General features: G+C 38.0%; 1 protein-coding gene across 4 annotated transcripts in view; it reads right to left on the minus strand.

The window, feature by feature from the left end:
- Positions 1–7,251: 7,251 nt before the first annotated feature.
- drosha (ribonuclease 3 drosha) overlaps positions 7,252–20,397 on the minus strand; it is a 454,213-nt gene continuing 441,067 nt past the window's right edge. For all 4 annotated transcript variants that reach the window (XM_090395920.1, XM_090395901.1, XM_090395928.1 and 1 more), the window contains one exon: positions 7,252–7,500. In XM_090395920.1, the coding sequence (XP_090252046.1) occupies positions 7,385–7,500 (116 nt within the window). In that variant the 3' untranslated portion in view covers positions 7,252–7,384. The remainder of the gene's footprint in view (positions 7,501–20,397) is intronic.

Genomic DNA, 20,397 nt, shown 5'->3' on the forward strand with positions numbered 1-20,397 from the left:
TGCTCCACCTTTACCACGAGTTGCCTTGGTCTTGCACTACCTGTGGGATCAGCTAGTCTTGCATCAATTGCAGGTGCAAACTTGACATTTTGTCTGTTTGCTCACTTGGGAAAAATGGAGTAAAACCAGGTTTAAAATTGCTTGGTATCTTTAACATAATTATACCCAAGTTAAAAATACTTTCTACTGCTATGGTCAGTTTTTTGAGAAACAAGGTTAGAAACCTGTTTCTAGGCAAACCCTACTCGCCAGTACAAAAAGTTTGTAATTGCCATGACAAAAATACAATTGCAATAATTAACTGATTGACCTATAGTTATTGATATTACCTCTGATGATCTTTTGTAATATTTTATATAATAAGGCTTGATTTATAATTGGTTTATAACCGATTCTATGCAATTTTATTCTATGCATGAGATTGTGAACTACCTGATTTTATGAGTTCTGGTGATAAACCAACTTATCCAGAAATGTTAGTAATTATTTTTTGACATGAGGACTGTCCATAATTCTTCCAATACAGCTGGTGGTTCAGTATCTACCTTGTTTTTACATCTAGTATCTGTATTTTTAAAAGTACTTTAGCCTATCTAACTTTTTGGAGACTGAGAAAAAGTTTGATCTCCACCAGTAGCCAATCAAAAATAACTGGCCCAAGACTATCACTAATTATAAATGGGGCCTGGTGAAGGGACGGCATACAGTGCCTCCATCTCATGGTCCCTAACACAATATATACTTATTGCCTGATATATTGTAACTTTTATGGCAGATTTTCTGGTGTTTATGGGATGAAAATCCCAAGTTTCCAGAAGGGGGAAAACACCTCCTTGCCCATACTAGAGAGTGACTAACTGGTCAAAAAAAAAAAAGGTTTAGATATAGTTCCTCTAGTCGATGAGTAGATTTGCATTGAGAAAATGGCCTACTTTGTGAGGCCTAGTCTATGGGTGCAAATGCTCCTTTCACAGTGATACACAGGCCCATTTTAAAAGGATATAGATCCTTATAAAATAACTGCATATATCCATTATATTTTCTCTATTGTATTGAAGGAAGAAGTATTAAGGTCATGTTTTTCAAAATGTTCCATACAGAAATTGACTATACATTAGACTCCTTCTTTCTCCACCTCAACAGCCAGCACTACAGAATCCAGTACACCATAGAAAAAGACAATAATAATAGCCTGCCTTTTCTTGATATTCTAACACGTCTTCCTAATTATTATTATTATTATTATTCAGACCTCCATAGAGTCAAAAGACTCGTGGGAGGTCCTTCCTAAGAACATAAAGTCTGTCAAGACTCATCGAGGGAAAGTCCCCCCTAAGAAACACAAAGTCTATCATACCACTCCTTAAACTCATTGACCGTTCTCGCTCCCACCACTCCATCAGGCAATGTATTCCATGGTTCAACCACCCTCCACATAAAGAAACCACTCCTTACCCTCTTGCTCAAGTTTCCTTTCGTAACTTCCAGGGATGGCCTCTTGTCATCACTCCCTCCCACTATTCAACCAAGCGAAAGAACTCCCCAGTCAACCCTGTAACCACCTCTCAACACTTTAAAAGTCTCAATCATATCACCTCTCCTTCTATCCACCAAATTCTGCAGTCCACATTCCCTCAGCCGATCCTCATAACTATGGTTGTACAGTCCTGAAACCATCTTTGTCATCCGTCTTTGTATCCTTTCCACAGTTAATTTATCCCCTTCAAATCCTGGGGACCAAATCTGAGAACAATAGTCCAAGTGTGGTCTGTTCAGAGACTTATACAACAGAATGATAACCCTCTTATCTCTGCAGGTCAGTGTCCTTCTCATAATTGCAGCAATTCTCTGTGTTACCTTCACCACCTTTGCAATACATCCCCTAAACTTCAGGTTTCTATCAATCATCAACCCCAGATCTCTTGTCTCCCCTACTTCCTCCAGTATAACTCCTCCCATAGAGTATGCAGCATCCCATTGATGTTTCCCAAACCTCAAGACCTTACATTTTGCTGCATTAAACTGACACCCTCATTCATTTGCCCATCTATCTAGCTTATTTAAATCCTCTTGCAGGGCTACCACATCTGCACTATTACTAATAATCCTTCCCAGCTTCGCATCATCCGCAAACAACTGAATATCCCCTTGCAATCCACTGGCAATGTCATTGATATAAAGGTTAAACAATATAGGTCCTAGTACTGAGCCCTGTGAGACCCCACTTGTAACCCTCTGCCTCCTTGAAACTGCTCCACCATACACAACTCTCTGATACCTATCAGACAGCCAATTTCTGAATCCAGCTGACCAATCTGACATCGAGACCCATGTGCTGCAACTTAAATATCAGCTTATCATGTAGCACCCTGTCAAATGCCTTCGCTAAGTCTAAGAAAATTGCAGTATATGCCTTTCCCTCATCTAATGTTCTTGTAACTTTATTATAAAAGGCTAGCAAAATGCTAAAACAAGAGCGCCCTTTCACAAATCCATGTTGATTCTCACAGATAACATTACCCTCATCTGCCGAATGCTGTATACGGTCCCTCACTACTTTCTCCAAGATCTTAACAACTACTGATGACACACAGACTGGCCTATAATTAGACACTTCCAGTCTGTTACCACCCTTATGCAATGGCACTATCTTACCTTCCTTCCATTCCCTGGGACCTTTGCCGAAGCCAGACTTTCATTGAAAAGCCAGGTTAAAGTTCCCTAGCACATTCTCTCAAAACTCGTGGTGAAATACCATCCAGTCCCACCTCTTTACTGACATCCAGAGTACTCAGTATCTGAAACATACTCTCCTCGTGTACCTCTAAACCTCGAACCAGCCCTATCCCTCTAGCATTAAAACTGAATCCTCTAGGATGAAATACTCCAATAAAGTGTTCATTGAACAATTCCACTATGTCCTCTGCATCAGTTACTCTATTCCCATTTTTATCCCACAATATCATTCTTCCACAGTCATTTCTCCTCCTACTGGCCACATAGCTAAAAAATTCCCTAGGATTTTCTTTGGATCTTAGGGCCAATCTCCTCTTATATTCCAGTTTCCCTTTCCTTACCACACTAGTCACTCTTCTGGCCTGTGTCTTATATTCTTCATGCATCTTCTCTTCACCTGTCTCCTTATATCTCTTCCATAGCCTCTTTTTCGCATGCAATTCCTGTTTAATATTGTTTGTCATCCACTTTACTCTAAATTGTGTCCTCTTCTTCACTCGTGGTATACAACTTACCATTGCTGCTAACAAATATTCTTTCACAATTTCCCACGCACTAATGATATCCTGGCCTTCCAATTCCTCCCTCCATGAAACTTCCCGAAGGTATTTCAAGGTCTAGCTGCTCACTGAGGAGACCTCAAAAAAGGTTGAAACCGGTCTGGGTAGTGCCCCCACCCCATATTATATAACAGTATACATCTCTTAGTGAGATGTGTTTTACATTATGGGAAATACTAAGAATATTGATCAGAGCTTTACCCACCTTTACAACGAGTTGCCCTGGTGTTGCACTACCTTTAGACGTGAACTACGTTCAGGTGCAAACTTAACTGTTTTGCTTACTTGGGAGAAGGAGTAAAAAAACCAAGTTTATAAAATTACTTGGTATCCTTAATATATATATATAATCCCTGTACTGCTTGCAAACCTCATCTCAAGCTGGCTGCCCTTATCCACTCATCTAAAGATCCACCCCTCTCTGTTCCAAGTCGTTACAAGGTTCCTTATTCTTGTGAATTATCTTATTATGATAAAATTGGGGGATCTGCCAATAGCCACAAGAACACAAGAAATAAATCCTCTGCCATAACTATGGCCAGTCTGCTCTAGATGACCATGCTTTGTATACCTTGAATGGAATCAAATGGAAAAAAAAATTACTATGATTGACAGCAATAAATTTAGAATTAGCAGATGTGTTAAACCTAATCTTAATAAATATGGTTTTGTTAAACTTCCCAAGATTTGTTAAGCATTAATCCTTATTCTTCCTGCCCAATGGCTAAGGCTAACCAACAACACTCACAGAGGGTGCCCCTCATGGGACTTCAGGCTTTTAGTCTAATTGCTTCAACATATTATATTTTGAGTTCTCTTGTGTGTGCTTATACAATTTTGAAATTGTTTCCCTAATGATGTCTCAGTGACAGAGATGTAATATAGGATCTAATGAATGTGTATTTTATTGTTCCTTATGTGCTGTATTCATTCCATTAAACCTTATAATGAGTTAAAACCAGCACATTAGTCTAAATACCAGTTTTAACTTCAAATACATTACATGGTATTTTATTTATTTGTGGTTAGGTACCAGTTTGTTTAAAAGTCTGGAGGCCTATTCCTTCTCCATTCCTCCTCTCCATGATAAGTAATAAGAAAATCTGCTCAGGAAATGTATAAATTCTCAAGAAACATTTAGCTTATGTTTGCATGGAAAGGATTAAGAACAATGCATGGGAGAGGGATTCTTGTCCAATTATGTGTGCTTGTTGATGGCAACATAATCACATATTTGAATTTTATTCCTTTCCTTGTTTTTCAGTAGTGAAGCAAATGATTAAAATACATCTAATATATATAAATGAGACAAGTAGAGGGCATGCTGCAATTTAAAAGCAGCTGCTTTTTGGACATTGTCATTAGGGGTATTACTGTTGCACCAATGTAAATGCCATGCCTTCTTACAAGGCATTTACATTCTCAACAATTAAAAAAAAAAAAATGTAAGCACACTACTTTTACACTTTTTTTAATTTTTAGGAATATCATTTAATTTTTTTAGATGAAGTTGGTAAATGATGTGATCAGTAAAGATCTCTGTGGCATTTTACCCTACTCTTTTGTAACTCACTTTCCATCTTGGTTTAAATGTGCTGCAAATTCTCAGGGGATTTAAGGTCCCCGAAATTATTATTATTATTTAGGTCTCCAAGGAAACACAAAGTCTATCATACCATTCTTTAAACTCATTGACCGATCTCGCTCTCACCACTCTATCAGGCAATGCATTCCACGGTTCAACCACCCTCCATGCAAAGAAACCACTCCTCACCCTCTTGCTCACAGTTTCCTTTGACAAGGGGCCTTCCAGAGATGGTCCCTTGTCATCACTCCTTCCCACTGTTCAACCAAGCGAAAGAACTCCGCAGTGTCAACCCTGTAACCACCTCTCAACAGTTTAAAAGTCTCAATCATATCACTTCTTCTTCTTCTATCCACAAAACTCTGCAGTCCACATTCCCTCAGCTGATCCTCATAACTAACATTGTACAATCCTGAAACTGTCTTTGTTATCTGCCTTTGTACCCTTTCCACAGTTAATTTATCCCCTTCAAATCCTGGGGACCAAATCTGAGAACAATAGTCTAAGTATGGTCTGATCAGGGTCTTATACAAAGGAATAACTCTTTGTCTTTGCAGGTCAATGTCCTTCTTATTACTGCAGCAATCCTCTGTGTTACCTTCACCACCTTTGTAATATGTCCGCTAAATTTCAGGTTTCTATCAATCATCACCCCCAGATCTCTTCTCTTCCCTACTTCCTCCAGTACAGCTCCTCCAATAAAGTATGCAGCATCCCCATTCATTTGCCCATCTGTCTAGCTTATTCAAATCCTCTTGCAGGACTACCACATGTGTACTATTACTAATAACCCTTCCCAGTCTACACATCATCCACAAACAACTGAATATCCCCCTGCAATCCACTGACAATGTCATTGATATAAAGGTTAAACAATAAAGGTCCAGGTACTGAGCCTTGTGGGACTCACTTGTAACCCTCTGCCTCCTTGAAACTACCCCACCACACACAACTCTCTGATACCTATCGGACAGCCAGTTGACCAGTTGACCAACCTGACATCCAAACCCTTGTGATGCAATTAAATATCAGCTTATCATGTGGCGCCCTTTCAAATTCCTTTGCTAAATCCAAGAAAATGGCAGTATATGCCTTTCTCTTCATCTACTGCTCTTGCAACTTTATTATAAAAGGCTAGCATATTACTAAAACAAGAGCACCCCTTCACAAATTCATGTTGACTCTCAGAGATAACATTACCCTCATCTGCCCAATGTTGTATACGGTCCCTAACTAATTTCTCCAAGATCTTAACAACTACTGATGACACACAAACTGGCCTATAATTAGACACTTCCAGTCTGCTACCGCCCTTATACAATGGCACTATCTTACCTTCCTTCCATTACCTGGGCACCTTTCCGGTAGCCAGACTTTCATTGAAAAGCCAGGTCAAAGGAGCTGTCAGTTCTTCAGCACATTCTCTCAAAACTCATGGTGAAATACCATCCAGTTCCACAGCTTTACCGACATCCAGAGTACTCAGTATTTGGAACACGTTCTCCTCCCGCACCTCTAAACCTTGAACCTGCCCTGTCCCTCTAGTATTAAAATTTACTCCTCCAGGATGAAATACACCAATAAAATGTTCATTGAACAATTCCACTATGTCCTCTGCATCAATCACTCTATTCCCATTTTTATCCCATAATGTCATTCTTCCACAATCATTTCTCCTCCTACCACATAGCTAAAAAAATTCCCTTTGATTTTCTTTGGATCTTAGGGCCAATCTCTTCTCACATTCAAGTGTTGAAGATATCTGTAGAGGTATTCACAGAGGTGACTGCCCTCTCCCTTTTTTTAGTCTGCCTGTGCTGAAATTCTTAGGGGAGAAAAAGCAACATAATAAATATTTCAAATTTGTCAAAAAAAAAAAAAAAGAAAGTCAAAGAAAGCCAGGTTACTCCATAAATCCCTGATTTAAATCAATATCCTTTATAGAAGCAGTATAAATACCTTAATAACTGAAGTTGATGGATTCTTCTAGACCAAGATTTGGTGGTCAGTATTAATAAATTTCTGCCCAATCAACAAATATAGTGGAGGCTAGTCACCTGATCAACAGAAATGACTATGCAGGACTCTACAGCTTTAAAACTCTTCACCAGAATTTTTAAGTTAAACTGTCAACTTAAAACTCTAGTAAAACACTGAGCATAAATTGTCTATTTATGTGATTTATTTCAGAAGTTATGTAGTATGATGTCGTTATGTAGTTTTAAAAGGATCATGGTTTGATAACAACTGAAAAATCAATGTCCACTAACTCTCAAAAAAAAATAAATCAATAAATAAAATAAAATAAAAAAGCTATTATTAATAACCTGTTTCTTTCTTGGCCATTTTAAACTACCTAAATCACAAGAATTATATTTAAAAACACATTTTATTATCTGCTTTATATTTAAAATTATGTACATTATATTTCTTATCATATGTACTTTACACATCACTAATACATAAAATTGCACACACACACACACATATATATACACCAAATTCACGAATCCTTCTTTTGTTTGTTTTGCAAGCTCTTTGATGGTTTGCCATGCCGATCTTGTTGTTTTAGGCTGCGTTCAATGACACGTTTTTGGTGATTTAGTTGGGGAAATAATCCTGCAGGAGATTTTAAATATGTATTATAATTAAAATACTGGTAACTAATTTTTTTTACCATAAAATATCTACCAATACCTATTACTTGAGTGAATATTAAAGCTAATAAGCAGTTGCTGTAAGGTTGGAAATGAGGGAAAGCAACAAAAATACTACTGTTCAGTTTAACAGATGCATGGATAAGAACATACAAGACTCTATTTTTCCATCCAATAATAAAAAGGCAATTTAAAAACATGGAAAAAAAAACAATGATTGATTGTGAATATTAAAAATAAGTTTTTAATATATTTCAGAAGCTATAGTAATACAAATAGAAATCAATAACAAAACAGAGGATGATCGTATGGATACTTAGATGTTCATTATGACTCATGTTGAAGTTTAATGGAGAAAACACACATTCAGAGAATAATTACTAACAAAATTTTAATTTAACTAATTAATTACTATGCCAATATTTCACTTTGATCACCACGGCATCTTCATGGGCACAAAGAAAATACAACTAAGCATGTGCACACAGACACACTAGAGGAAGGCAAACACAGAGCATAAAAAACAGGAGTCTATAGTCCTTAGTGGCACTCTCTATGGGTGCAGTGATAGAAACTCTCTGATGGTCTCCATCAGTGAGTTTCTGGCCATATGGGTCTCAAGGGTGGGTTCTGTTTGTGTATTTTTAGTAGTCCATAGGCCTGGGGAAGCTTGGTATTATTTCAGGAAGACAATATATATATATATAACTTTGTTTAATAATTTTGGAGTTCCTATTTTGTGTTTGGGTAGGGCTGGCATCAATTAAGCAATAAGTAGATCGATCTATGAGTAAGATCGAGATTTTTCATTCATACTCAGAGTAATCAAGTACTACCATAGCATTACATATTTGCTTTAGTGACAATGATATGGTGGTTCTGGCAGAGCTTTTTTTAGTGTGACAATTTCTGCATGAGATAGATTCCTTTTCAGAGGCTTTGCAGATTTTATAATGTTGGCTGTCTAGCCAAATATTATTGGTGGTAGGATAGGAAGGCTGTAGATACCCTGTTCTATTTTTGCTATTATTTGTAGACTGGGTACTTAATTTGGAGTTAAGGCAAAGTTATGGCTGAGGATGCTGATAGCTTCTTGGGCTTCATGAATCAACAATAAGTTAATTATTACAAGGGTGGTCTGAACAGTTCTCGGTCTCGACCATAGATTGGAACACGATTTGGAAGATTTTCTTTCTAAGTTGGTACATCAGTCATAAGCATCTATGTGAAATTGCAAGTCATTCTATCAAGTAGCTTGTTTTATACAGCTGTCTGAAGCAAAAGTGTTGTCTGTATCCCTTGAAATGGATAAAATTGAGTATCGTGCGGTTATAAAATTCTTTGTAAAAGAAGGTTTAATGCCAAAAGAAATTCATTCGAATAAAAGTTTATGGGCACTCTTCTCCTTCATTTTCGACAATTAAGAAAGGGGCCACCGAGTTTAAACATGGCTGTACCAGCCTTGAAGATGATCCACGTGAAGGACATCAAAAAGTGTAACACCAGAAATCATCGATCAGGTGCACGATATGGTATTGGATGACTGACGAGTCAAAGTGCATAAAATTGTAAAATTTAAAGCAGTAGAAATTTTTTTTTCTTAACTTTGCATCGACTTTTACAGAGGTCACGAATATTGTGTAAAGAAGGATATTGTATTTTAACACTGTGATTGTAAATATTGTTAAGATTTTTGTATGTAAGATATATATTGACACTGTAGTTGTAATAATTTTGTGATTGATGAAAAACCATGCAAGTATATGTTGAAACTGTATGAATGTTAAACTGTATATTTCAAGGACAATGCCTTAGAAAGTGGCCCGGCAATTGATGTGGTTCCGATTTAAAAGAAATAGCTTAGAAACTTTGTTTGTACAATGTAAAGTGCTTTCAATTGTGCTCGAGCTTAACCAAATGCAAGTCTCAAGGACAGTGCAACAAAAGGTGGGAAACATTTAAGGATGTCCTGTGTTTTGTGAATAAGATTGTTTTTGTGTGTTCTGTGGAAAACAGAAGTAATCAACAACTTTGAAGGTCACATCCCCTTTTGCGTAGGAATATTAGGGGTTCTCAACCCTTAATCCAGGGACTTGAGGAGAAGTATAAGAAAGGATCAAGAAAAACTCCAGTATGCAGGGATGCAGAAATGAGGAAAGAAGGCAGTCTCCTCTCGTGGTGTCTCGATCCAGCATAGCGGACGCAGGTCCGTTAGAAGTCCGGAGAGGCGCCGGGAGGTATCGAAGGAGAAGAGAAGTCAGACCAGCATGCCTTACCAGTAAGATAGTCTGCCATGTCCATCGAGAGTCAAACACCTTCGGCTGACCTAGAAAGCATCTGTGTGATATGCTTAAAGCCCTGGGAGTCCTCCGCGATGCGATGCCGCTAAGGGAAAGAAGCCAGCACGAATGTAGAGACCCAGGGTGGAAAAAGCAGTCAGTGGAACAGTGGAAGAAAGCCACATTACTGTGGCTTTCTTCCATCTTATTCTGTGGCGAGTAATATATGTGGTCTGTAACAGGTGGTCAAGTCATGTTTTTTTAAAATTTTGTTGATTTTTTCCAAGGTACCGCAGATGTAGGGAATGGTGATTTTTAGTGGAGCGGATAAAGGAATGGCATCCCTTATCTGCTCCACTAAAGACTAACCACTTCCCCTAGACCTACCTGGTGTATACCAGGTCCCTTGCAGCTGTAAACTGTCCTACTTTGGCCAAACAGGCAGGACAGCAAATATCAGAATCTCAGAACACAAGGATTACATCCGATTTCACAAGTACAGCCACTCTGGGCTTGCAGACCACACTCTGGATACTCGCCACAGCAATAACAACACAGCAAGTTCAAATATGAAAGACTATTCATGGAATCATCCTCAGCCCTTAGGAACATGCCAAACCTCAACAAATTTGGATGCATGAGACTACCCCAAATTTGGGAAACATTTATCAGAAGAACTTCAGCCCAAAGGCCAAGAACTACCAATATAGCCCGCCAGGGGGCACCATCAGGACTTTAGGAAAACATTAGCTTCCTAGCTTCGGTTCTCATTTGCTGTTATGTAGTACTTGTGTGCACTTGTCTTTGTAATAAGTTCCCAGGAAGATGGCAACGTAACGTTTGCCGAAATATCGGAAAGTATATATTAAAGTTTATTTAATTTATATTTCTAGTGTACGCTGTCAATTCCTTAATTATTAGTTATCATGTATAACCAACGTATAAGCCTCTAAACAAGAACATTTGAGAATCATCCAAAGCTCACTATTAAACATGTTCCATAGCTAATCCTGTAGGTCTTGAATAGTTTGTATTGGTCAAGCTCTGCTCTTATAAAAGAGTGAAGCTTGTATGACAGTAGATACAGAGAGCTTTTGGAGATTTATTAAACTTGGGCTTGTTTTTAACACAAGTAGGTATAATGCACTAGCCCATCCACAGAAATCAATTGCATCCATGACACTTTTTTTTTTAGCGAATGGATTTCCCCTTCACAAAATCAAAACTTCCCTCCCACAAAAAAAGAAAAAAGAAATGAAAATCCAGGGCACACAAAATCAATTGCCATCTCCCTACATCTGGGGAACCTCAGAAACAATCTAATGAGTTTTAAAAAGATACAACATACAGACTGCCCTCAAGCCATGTACTCAAAATTAGCTACCCTTGAAAGATTTTCTCCATCAAATAGACCAGGGGATAGCAAACCTTTTCTGAGAAGGGCTGGATAGTAAATATTTTACACTACATGTGCCAAACAGTAAAATCGAGTATATTACACACTGTACTTATAATATAGAAGACAAAATTTACAAAATTTATCTTATTACAAGTACAGAACATGAATATTATTATTATTATTATCCTAAGACCCCACGGAGTCAAAGACCAAATCTAGGAGGTCCTTTTGTCATACACATTACAGCTCATTACCATGCCTTAAACACACTCAAATTCTTTGCAGACACCACGCTCTCAGGCAAAGCATTCTGATCATTCACAATTCTACATGCAAAAATCTGATCTCATTCCCTTGTTCAAACCTTCTTATACAGCTTCCAGGGATGACCTCTTGTTCTCTCCTAATCTCCCACCGTTTTCTGTAAAACCTCTTCGACATTGATCCTATAATAACTCCTTACTAACTTATATCACCGCTCTTCCTCCTATCCACTAGACTCTGTAGATTGCATCTTCTCAACCTTTCCTCCTATTCGACATTTCAGAGATCAGAAACCAACATCTCTTCATCCTTTTGAAAACCAGGTGACCAAATCTGTGTACAGTAGTCTATGTGTGGCTTAATCAGAGTCTTACACAATGGAACAAGAATCTCCTTACACAAGTCAGTGTCCTCTGCATCATTCCCAGAATTCGTTGCATTGTCCTCACAATTTTGGCAATGTCCTCTAAATTTTAGATCCTTATCCACCATCACCCCAAGATATCTTATTTCCTCCACCTCCAGCAATCATTCACAACTCTGCATTAAAAAACCTGCTTCTCATTCCCATGTTCACATCCTCCTTATACAGCTTCGAGGGATGACCTCTTGTTCATCCTCATGTGTATTTATGTGTACAAAGAGATTTTTGAAAAATTAGTGAAAAGTACAGAATTCTTTTTTATGAGATAATTACACTTAACAAGGGTTCAAAGTTGGTGTTCTTAATCATCAAAATCAAATGCTCATGAGATTCTGGATATCTGATCTTAGAAAATGCTTTTGTCAAATTAATTAATTTGAATATAAACAAATATGTACAAATATTCATGGATGAAAACTCATATACAGAGTGATTCAGAACTCTTGGGCCAAACTTTAAGGGATATAGAACACACCTAAACAAGCACTTTTCGCCATACAATGCATGGTCCAAACTCAAGCGGTGAAGTGCTAGAGGGTGCTTTCCAGTGATCACTTATAAGCGCTGGTTTTTGCAGTCGTCGCTAATTCTACCGTGGAATGAAAAAAGGATGGATTCTTTCACAAATCAGGAGAAGGCTGACATGCATTTCATTTACAGAGCTGTGGACGGGAATGCGAGGGAAGCCCAAAGACTGTACCTAGAGCGCTTTCCAAACAAATGTGTGCCTGATCATAAAACCTTTCAGCAATTGCATCGGTATCTGTGTGAAATGGGCTCCTTTGTCAGCGGCATGCAGGATACAGGGCGTGCAAGGAGTATGTATGAGGACACCACGTGTTACAGAGGAAATTCTACGTAGGGGTTTCAGATTGTCCCGAATGTAGCACGCGAGCAATTTCCCATGCCATACGTGTGCTCCAATCGACAGTGTGGCAAGTTCAACGAGATGAACGATCACACCCCTACCATGCACAGAGAGTGCACGCCTTGACACTTGCAGATTACCAGCCTCATGTGGATTTTGTACAGTGGTTCCTGCAGCAGACTGCAGTGCAGCCGGACTTTGATGCACATGTCTTATTCACTGACGAATGCCCCTTTACACGTGAGTGCCTTTTTAATACCCACAATTATCATGTGTGGGCGAGCAGAAATCTGCATGCCACATGTCCACATTCATACCAGTGGCGTTTCCACAGTAGTTGCTAACCCCTAGCGCTTCACCGCTTGAGTTCGGACCATGCATTGCATGACGAAAAGTGCTTGTTTAGGTGTGTTCTATCACCCCCTTAAAGTTTGGCCCAAGAGTTCTGAATCACCCTGTATGTGACTAGGAAATGCATGATACTCAAAACAGTCTCGAGTTTGTATTGCAAGTGCATGCAGCAGCAGCAAATGCGCACCGTATTTGCACTCCCACAACAGCAGCAGACATGGACAATATGCAAAAGAAGGGCATGGCTGCATCACATTAACACTACTCTATGGACACTCCGTGTGAATTTGTGTACATCTTTTAATTGGAACATGGTGTTAATAATGCTTTGAGCGGAAATCTAACAGGTACTTACCATTATTACTGGCTTTGCTCTTTTCTCTAAATTTTCCCCAAACATTTCTGTACGCTGTAATCATTTCCTACTTTGCCATTTAGATCTCCAAGAAGAACCAACTTTTCTTTTTTTTTCTTTGTCAACTGTCATCTATAATAACTCAAAAAATTTCCTCCACTTATTGCTTAGCAGAAATTTTTGTGGAACCAAAGGGCACAAATAGTCTCGCTGTCCAATTTCTCTATTTTGAAATTTGCTGACATTACTTTCCTTGAAATTGCCTGTCCTTCACCAAGTTTATTTTCATTTAGTTGAATGCTGTAGGTACTCCTTCCTTTTCCTGATCAGTATTACCTGAATACAATTTAGCATAATCTTATCTATTTTAGTCTCAGTCTGGTATAGATGCTCAGATGTTGATAACATGCCAAGGATACAGAACTTGAGATTCAATTGGGGTGGGGGGGGCTTCCCATTTATAAAGGAACAGATTTAAATTAGAGAGATTATTTCTGATATCGCCATAGCACTACAACATTATCCAGACCTAAACAAATTCAGCCGTATATCACATTACTAAAAATCTGGGAACCATCATTTTGAAACCTTCAGCAAGATTCCTCACTGCACCCATAGATGACTCAGGTAAGGATGGTAAGAGCCTTCCCTTTACGATAAGTCTGTGTTTGACATTATACATGAGACCTTTCTAATTCTTCTGCTAGTTTCACTTCTTTTCTGTTGGTATTTCTTACAGGGATAATATTTATCTAGTTCTAGTGATACTGAGTTTGACTTTTTCTTCTAATTTCCTGATGAAAACAACAGTGGCCTTGCTCAACTAGGCAATGCTTCAGCCAGCATTGACATTTCATCACATCATAGCATCATTTTATTTGTGGCCTAAACTAACATTTGGTCAGCTCAGTTTCAGATTCCCAGCTCATTCTCATTAGTTAAGTGTCTATTTGGATATGTAAAGTAGGTACAAGATAAAAAGGGCAGAATTGGTAACTGGGTTAGTAGACATAGTTTGCTGCATTCTTCACAAGTTATGTGGAGGTCATCTACTTTTAATGTTTAGCAACTTATTTTTCTAACACAGTTCAGTAGGGGTTTAATGTAGAAATGATTAATCAGCTGTTTAACTAGTAGCAAAATTATTATACAAGATCTGGATTAAGTCTGCAGGAGTATGTATACAGTATACAGACACATGTTTTGTTAGCATATAGACTATCCAGGATACCACTATTGACATTTGGATCTAAGATGAGATATTGATATCAGACGTTACTACTTCCTAGCCAGGGACTAGTGCAGGCCACCATCATTCCTCAAAATGTTCTATATCTGTAGATCTGTGTGCTTATGGGGGTCAGTTTGAGGGATGAAAAACCTGAGTTTCTGGGAGAAAAAACTTCTACCACTGTATGAGACTGGCTAAGTCACTTCTGGTCAAAAAGACGATAACTTCCTCGCATCATAGATGGGAATCAAAACTAGGTCTTCCTGACAAAGTGCTTCATCTTCAAAACTGAGTTACAGACTCGCACACACTTATAGCACTCATAGTGAACAATTTATGGAGACACAACACACGTTAGAATAATTACTTTACTTATAATTAAGAAAGAAACATTTGACGTTTCGACCTCTGTATTGAGGTCATCATCAAGAAAACACATATGCACAGGATACAAGCTACATGCCACTCACTATACAAAAGTAAGATGAATCTAAATGATGCTTACTCATTTACCCTAGCCTGACCTCTGGTGGGAAAAAAAACAGAACTATATTAAACAATTTCTAAAGTCCTCTCATATTAAGATTTTCTTCTGTTTAGGGTTGTTCTGGATGTTATACGGATTGAAGATGGTTCCTCAAAATTCTTGGAATAATTAATCCATCATTCTTGTTCAGATTTGGATGATATATTTCAGCATTTCACAGGCTTCTTTGAATTTTCTTTCAAATGAGGTTTTGGTGTGGTGTAGGGACTTGATGCCTTTCCAGTCAATTCTGTGAAATGTTTGGAGTGCGTGGTCTGACAAGCCTGTTTTACCATAGTGGAGGTATTTAATGTGGTGTTTGTGTTTATCTTTTCTAATTGGGATGGTGCAACCTGTATCCCATATATAAGGTAGGTTACAAGTATATTGAATTTTGTAGAACCCTGAGTGGGCAAGGTATGGAAGAGGATATTTGGAAGGGCCAAATAAATTTCTTAATTTTGGCAGGGGTTTGAAGGTTGTCTTAATATTATATTTGAGTAGTGTTCTATCTATTTTTTTCTGAAATGCCCCTATGGTATAGTATGGTATGGTATGGTATGGTATGGTATGGGATGGTATGGTATGGTATGGTATGGGATGGGATGGTATGGGATGGGATGGGATGGGATGGTATGGTATGGTATGGGATGGTATGGGATGGTAACTGTTTTTTTATTGTAGCCATTTTTTACAAATGTTTGGTTAAAAATTTCAAATTCTTAGTTCAGAGCTTGTTCATTGGAGCAAATTGTTAGGGCTCTGTGTTTGAGGGTTGCAATCTAACTAGAGCAGACAAATTGGTATGGTATGGTATGGTATGGTATGGTAACTGTTTTTTTATTGTAGCCATTTTTTACAAATGTTTGGTTAAAAATTTCAAATTCTTAGTTCAGAGCTTGTTCATTGGAGCAAATTGTTAGGGCTCTGTGTTTGAGGGTTGCAATCTAACTAGAGCAGACAAATTGGTATGGTATGGTATGGTATGGTATGGTAACTGTTTTTTTATTGTAGCCATTTTTTACAAATGTTTGGTTAAAAATTTCAAATTCTTAGTTCAGAGCTTGTTCATTGGAGCAAATTGTTAGGGCTCTGTGTTTGAGGGTTGCAATCTAACTAGAGCAGACAAATTGGCCCTTAAATCTTTAAAACATAACCGAGACATTGTTATTATAAGAGCAGATAAAGGCAATGCTACCATTGTCCTTGATTGGACAAAAGAAAACAACAGAATTAATCCAATCGGTGATCACGTGGCCAGAGGAAACAACTAAAAAACTAATACCGCACTATGTTCACACACCCAGAATTTATGGTCTGCCAAAAATACACATGACCGATAGCTGAAGGAATCAACAGCCCTAACTATCACTTAACCAAGAAACTAGCAGCCACACTCAAGGAGTTGGTAGGTCATTCCCCTCCTAGATAAAAAAATATATACAACACTTCATTACCAACATTTAGATTCATCTTACTTTTGTTATAGTGTAGTGTCATGTAGCTTGTATCCTGTACATATGTATGTTTTCTTGATGATGCAGAGGTCGAAACGTCAAATGTTACTTTCTTAATGATAAGTAAAGTAATTATTCTAACACATGTGTTGTGTCTCCAAAAATTCTTCACTATGAATGCTGACCACTGTGCAACCTTAAAGGAAAAAACACTTATAGCATAGTGAGTGGTGAACTGAAAGAGTTCTATTTTCTAACCAAATGATAGACTTACTTTCTAGGGGGGATGGGTGCATCAAAAAAGTAAAAGTCCTTTATTTTTCTAATAAATAAATATAAAAATTAATTAAAAATTATTCTGATTAATATACACAGCTTGGAAAGAAGTCAACAGACACCATGGTGTAAGGAAGAAACAGCCATAGTGCCCACTTTTGTGCCCTGAATAAGCATTAAAAAGATTTATATTAAAATATTCAGGTCACAACATTAATTCTACTCAGGCAGAGAACATGGAACATTGGCAATAGAAAAAATAAATTGTTTGTGAATACAAGTCAAGATAAAGTTTAAGGAATTGTATAAAATCGTATAAAGTGTTTAAATATAATCTGTATTAAGTGTGGGCCTGATAATAGAAATCCATGTAAGATGGCAAAATCCGTTTGAAAAACCAGCCTCTTGCACTGAAATAGTAAAGCCTGTGAGTCAGGGTTCAAAGGTCACTTTTACCGTCCTGCATTATGAAAGTATTGGAAAGGGAAACCTAAGCGTCTTCCAGGAATAGAAGGCAGACACATGTGCGAAGAAATAATAGAGGGAGCTAATAAGATTGACATGGACAAACGTGACCGAGTTGGTGCGTATCGCAAATATCGAGATTTAACGAGAGGGGAAAATGAAACAAAAAGGTCTTGCATGAAGACACTTTTTTTTTTTTTCGCCTGGATTCCTGATCTCTCGGAGTGGTCCTGCTCATCGTAGGAGGGAAGTCCCTGGCCAGTCGCGGAAGGCACTTAGTTCGTCCGTCGTAGCGTTTGTATTGGGCCAAGCTATGTTCATGTTCTAGGATAGCTGTGATGTTGTCGTACGACGGAGGGACTAAATTGAGCCTTCCATTCAAGGCGACGTTACCGTGCCACCTCCCATGTTTCCCTCGGAGATTCTACTCACACAGATCTACGGAAGATATCCTCCAAAGCGATTACATTTGAAGGCCTTGATGATTAGACAAGGCGGGAACAAGTTTTAAGAGTTCAAGGACAGAAATGGTAATGTAGATTTTTGAAATACTAATTCCAGTTGTAAGAAGAGAGTGAATTTCCTGTGCGAACGTTTAAATTGGACTGAACTTAAAGAACTGTAAGAGTAGCCTGTCTGAGACAGTGTTAAGAATTGTTTGCCCAAGGGGCCGAATAGACACAAGATCATGTTAAACTAAAAGTGTAATTGTGCTGATGTGTTCACTGATAGCCATGTGTATCCGAATGGCTTAATGATAATCTATGAATTGTATTTTATGATTGTATTTAAGGTTATTAAGATTTAGTATGTGTGATAAGCACAAGTTAATTAGAGCTTTTGATCTGAGTTGAATGCAACCATATTATCCTGTTTTGAAATGTATTATAGTGTATCACCTTAAAGCTAATTAAATTGTTTCATTCATGTACTTGCCTGATCTGCCTATATTATATGAATTCAAAACTACCGCTCATAAAAATAACAAGCGGGATAAACCCATGAATACTAATGCAATAAGTAAGCCGCGACTGTAAGAAAGAAAAGGACAAGCGAAGGGGAGATAAATTTATGCTCGGTCAAATAATCATTAACTCTCTAAAGGGGTCACCCTGAACAAGAATCCTTTCTACCTAGGTATTAGCTGGCGCAGCTTAAATATAAATGTGTTGATACTTATAGGGTGAACTTCTTCAGATTGTTTGCTTAGGACATAGAGAGGCCAATAGGACTGCAAAGCACTGAATGAGAGAAAATTTGATTGTACAGTTTAAATTATAAGGGATAAATGTGTATAAGTAAGGTACAGTGTCAGACGAGTTTTGAATTTAAGAAAGATAGAATATTGGATTAGTTAAGAAAGGGTAGATAAAGGGTAAATAACTAATTAAGTAAAGAAAAAGCAAACAAGATAAGAAAAGGGCAATAACATAAATGACGGAGTCGAGAGGATAGTAAAGACAAAGGATAAGAAAAAGTCACAACATAAATGGCGAGGCTGGTAGGATAAAGGAAAGATATAAAACAAATAGAGGTTAATCTAAACGATTAGAGTACAAATGTATTGTAACAAATAAGTAGAGAGATAAATATTATAAGAAACGTCACAACACCACCTTAATAAAATGTAGGATCCCCTTTCACTGCAAAGACTGCAGCAATCCTACATGGGCATACTTTCCACAAGAGTATGACAGTAATCAATGGAAAATTTAGGCCATTCTTCCTGTAGTGAGGTCTAATGTGGTCCTGAATTGCTGGGGAAGACGTCCCTTGACCTCACCCGATGCTCCAGTTCATCCCAGAGATGTTCAATAGGACTGAGATCAGGGCTCTATGGAGACCAGTCACGTGTTGTGCTGTTTATGTCCACAAACCACACAGCAGCCTTATGACATGGTGCATTGTCTTGCTGAAAGAGACAATGGTAAGTTTTGTAAAATGTCACAAAGTAAGAAACACTGCATTGTCCAGAATGTTCAGATACCTTTCGGAGTTCATTGTTCATGGCACCACAAACAAAGGTCTGAAGCCAAATCAGGAAAAACAGGACCATATGATCACACTGCCACCTCTGAATTTGATAGTTGGGGTTATGCATTCTTGTAAGAGATGTTTGCTGGTCATCTGCCACACCCACACTTGTTCATCTGCTCAACAGAGGGTATAGCATGATTTGTTGCTCTATAACACAGCTTTCCAAGCTTTCACATCCCACTGTACATGCTCTTTGCACCGCCGAGGATGACGCTACATGTTGGTTCGGTTAATGTGGAGCTTGCATACTGCAGTCCTACCATGGAAACTTGTTGTGAGCCTCAGTTCTGAATGTTTTTGTGCAGATTTGTTCAGTCAATGCCTAGAATGCTACATTCAGTGTGTCATCTGCTGAATTGTAGTTTTTACACATATTATCCTTCATAGCAGCCTACAGTCACATTCGCTGAGTGTAGTGAATCATCCACTGCAGGTAGCACTTGTAGTTGAATCCCTGCGATTCCATCTCAGTATGGTATAACTGAGTGTTGACCTGGGATGGCCCAATTTGTCAACAATTTGCCAAACAGAGAGGTCTGCAACATGGCTTCCTATCAAATGCCTCTTTCAAACTCCATCAGTTTCCTTCTCGCATCCATTTCACCTGGACACAGTTTCACTGACTTTGGAGTATCACATTCCTCCAATTCATACTGGCTACAAACATGTAACTCGTTATATGGCACAATACACCTTGCCCATGAGGGTATCTATTGATTTCTTTCCAAGTAGTGTATAGTGTACACTGTAACTTCCTTAAGTAATATAATAAAAAAAAATAAAGTATAATAAATAAATAAAATAAATGAATACTTCACAAGGAGACAGACTCAACCATAGGCTAACAAACAGATTTCTTTTTACTGGTCACTATGTTATAAGATTGTGTATTTGCATATATTGTACATATACTTCTGAAGATGGTCT

This window comes from Typopeltis vanoorti, chromosome 1, assembly GCF_054136105.1.
Source record: "Typopeltis vanoorti isolate ZY-2024b chromosome 1, IOZ_Tvanoo_1.0, whole genome shotgun sequence".
NCBI lineage: Eukaryota > Metazoa > Arthropoda > Arachnida > Uropygi > Thelyphonidae > Typopeltis > Typopeltis vanoorti.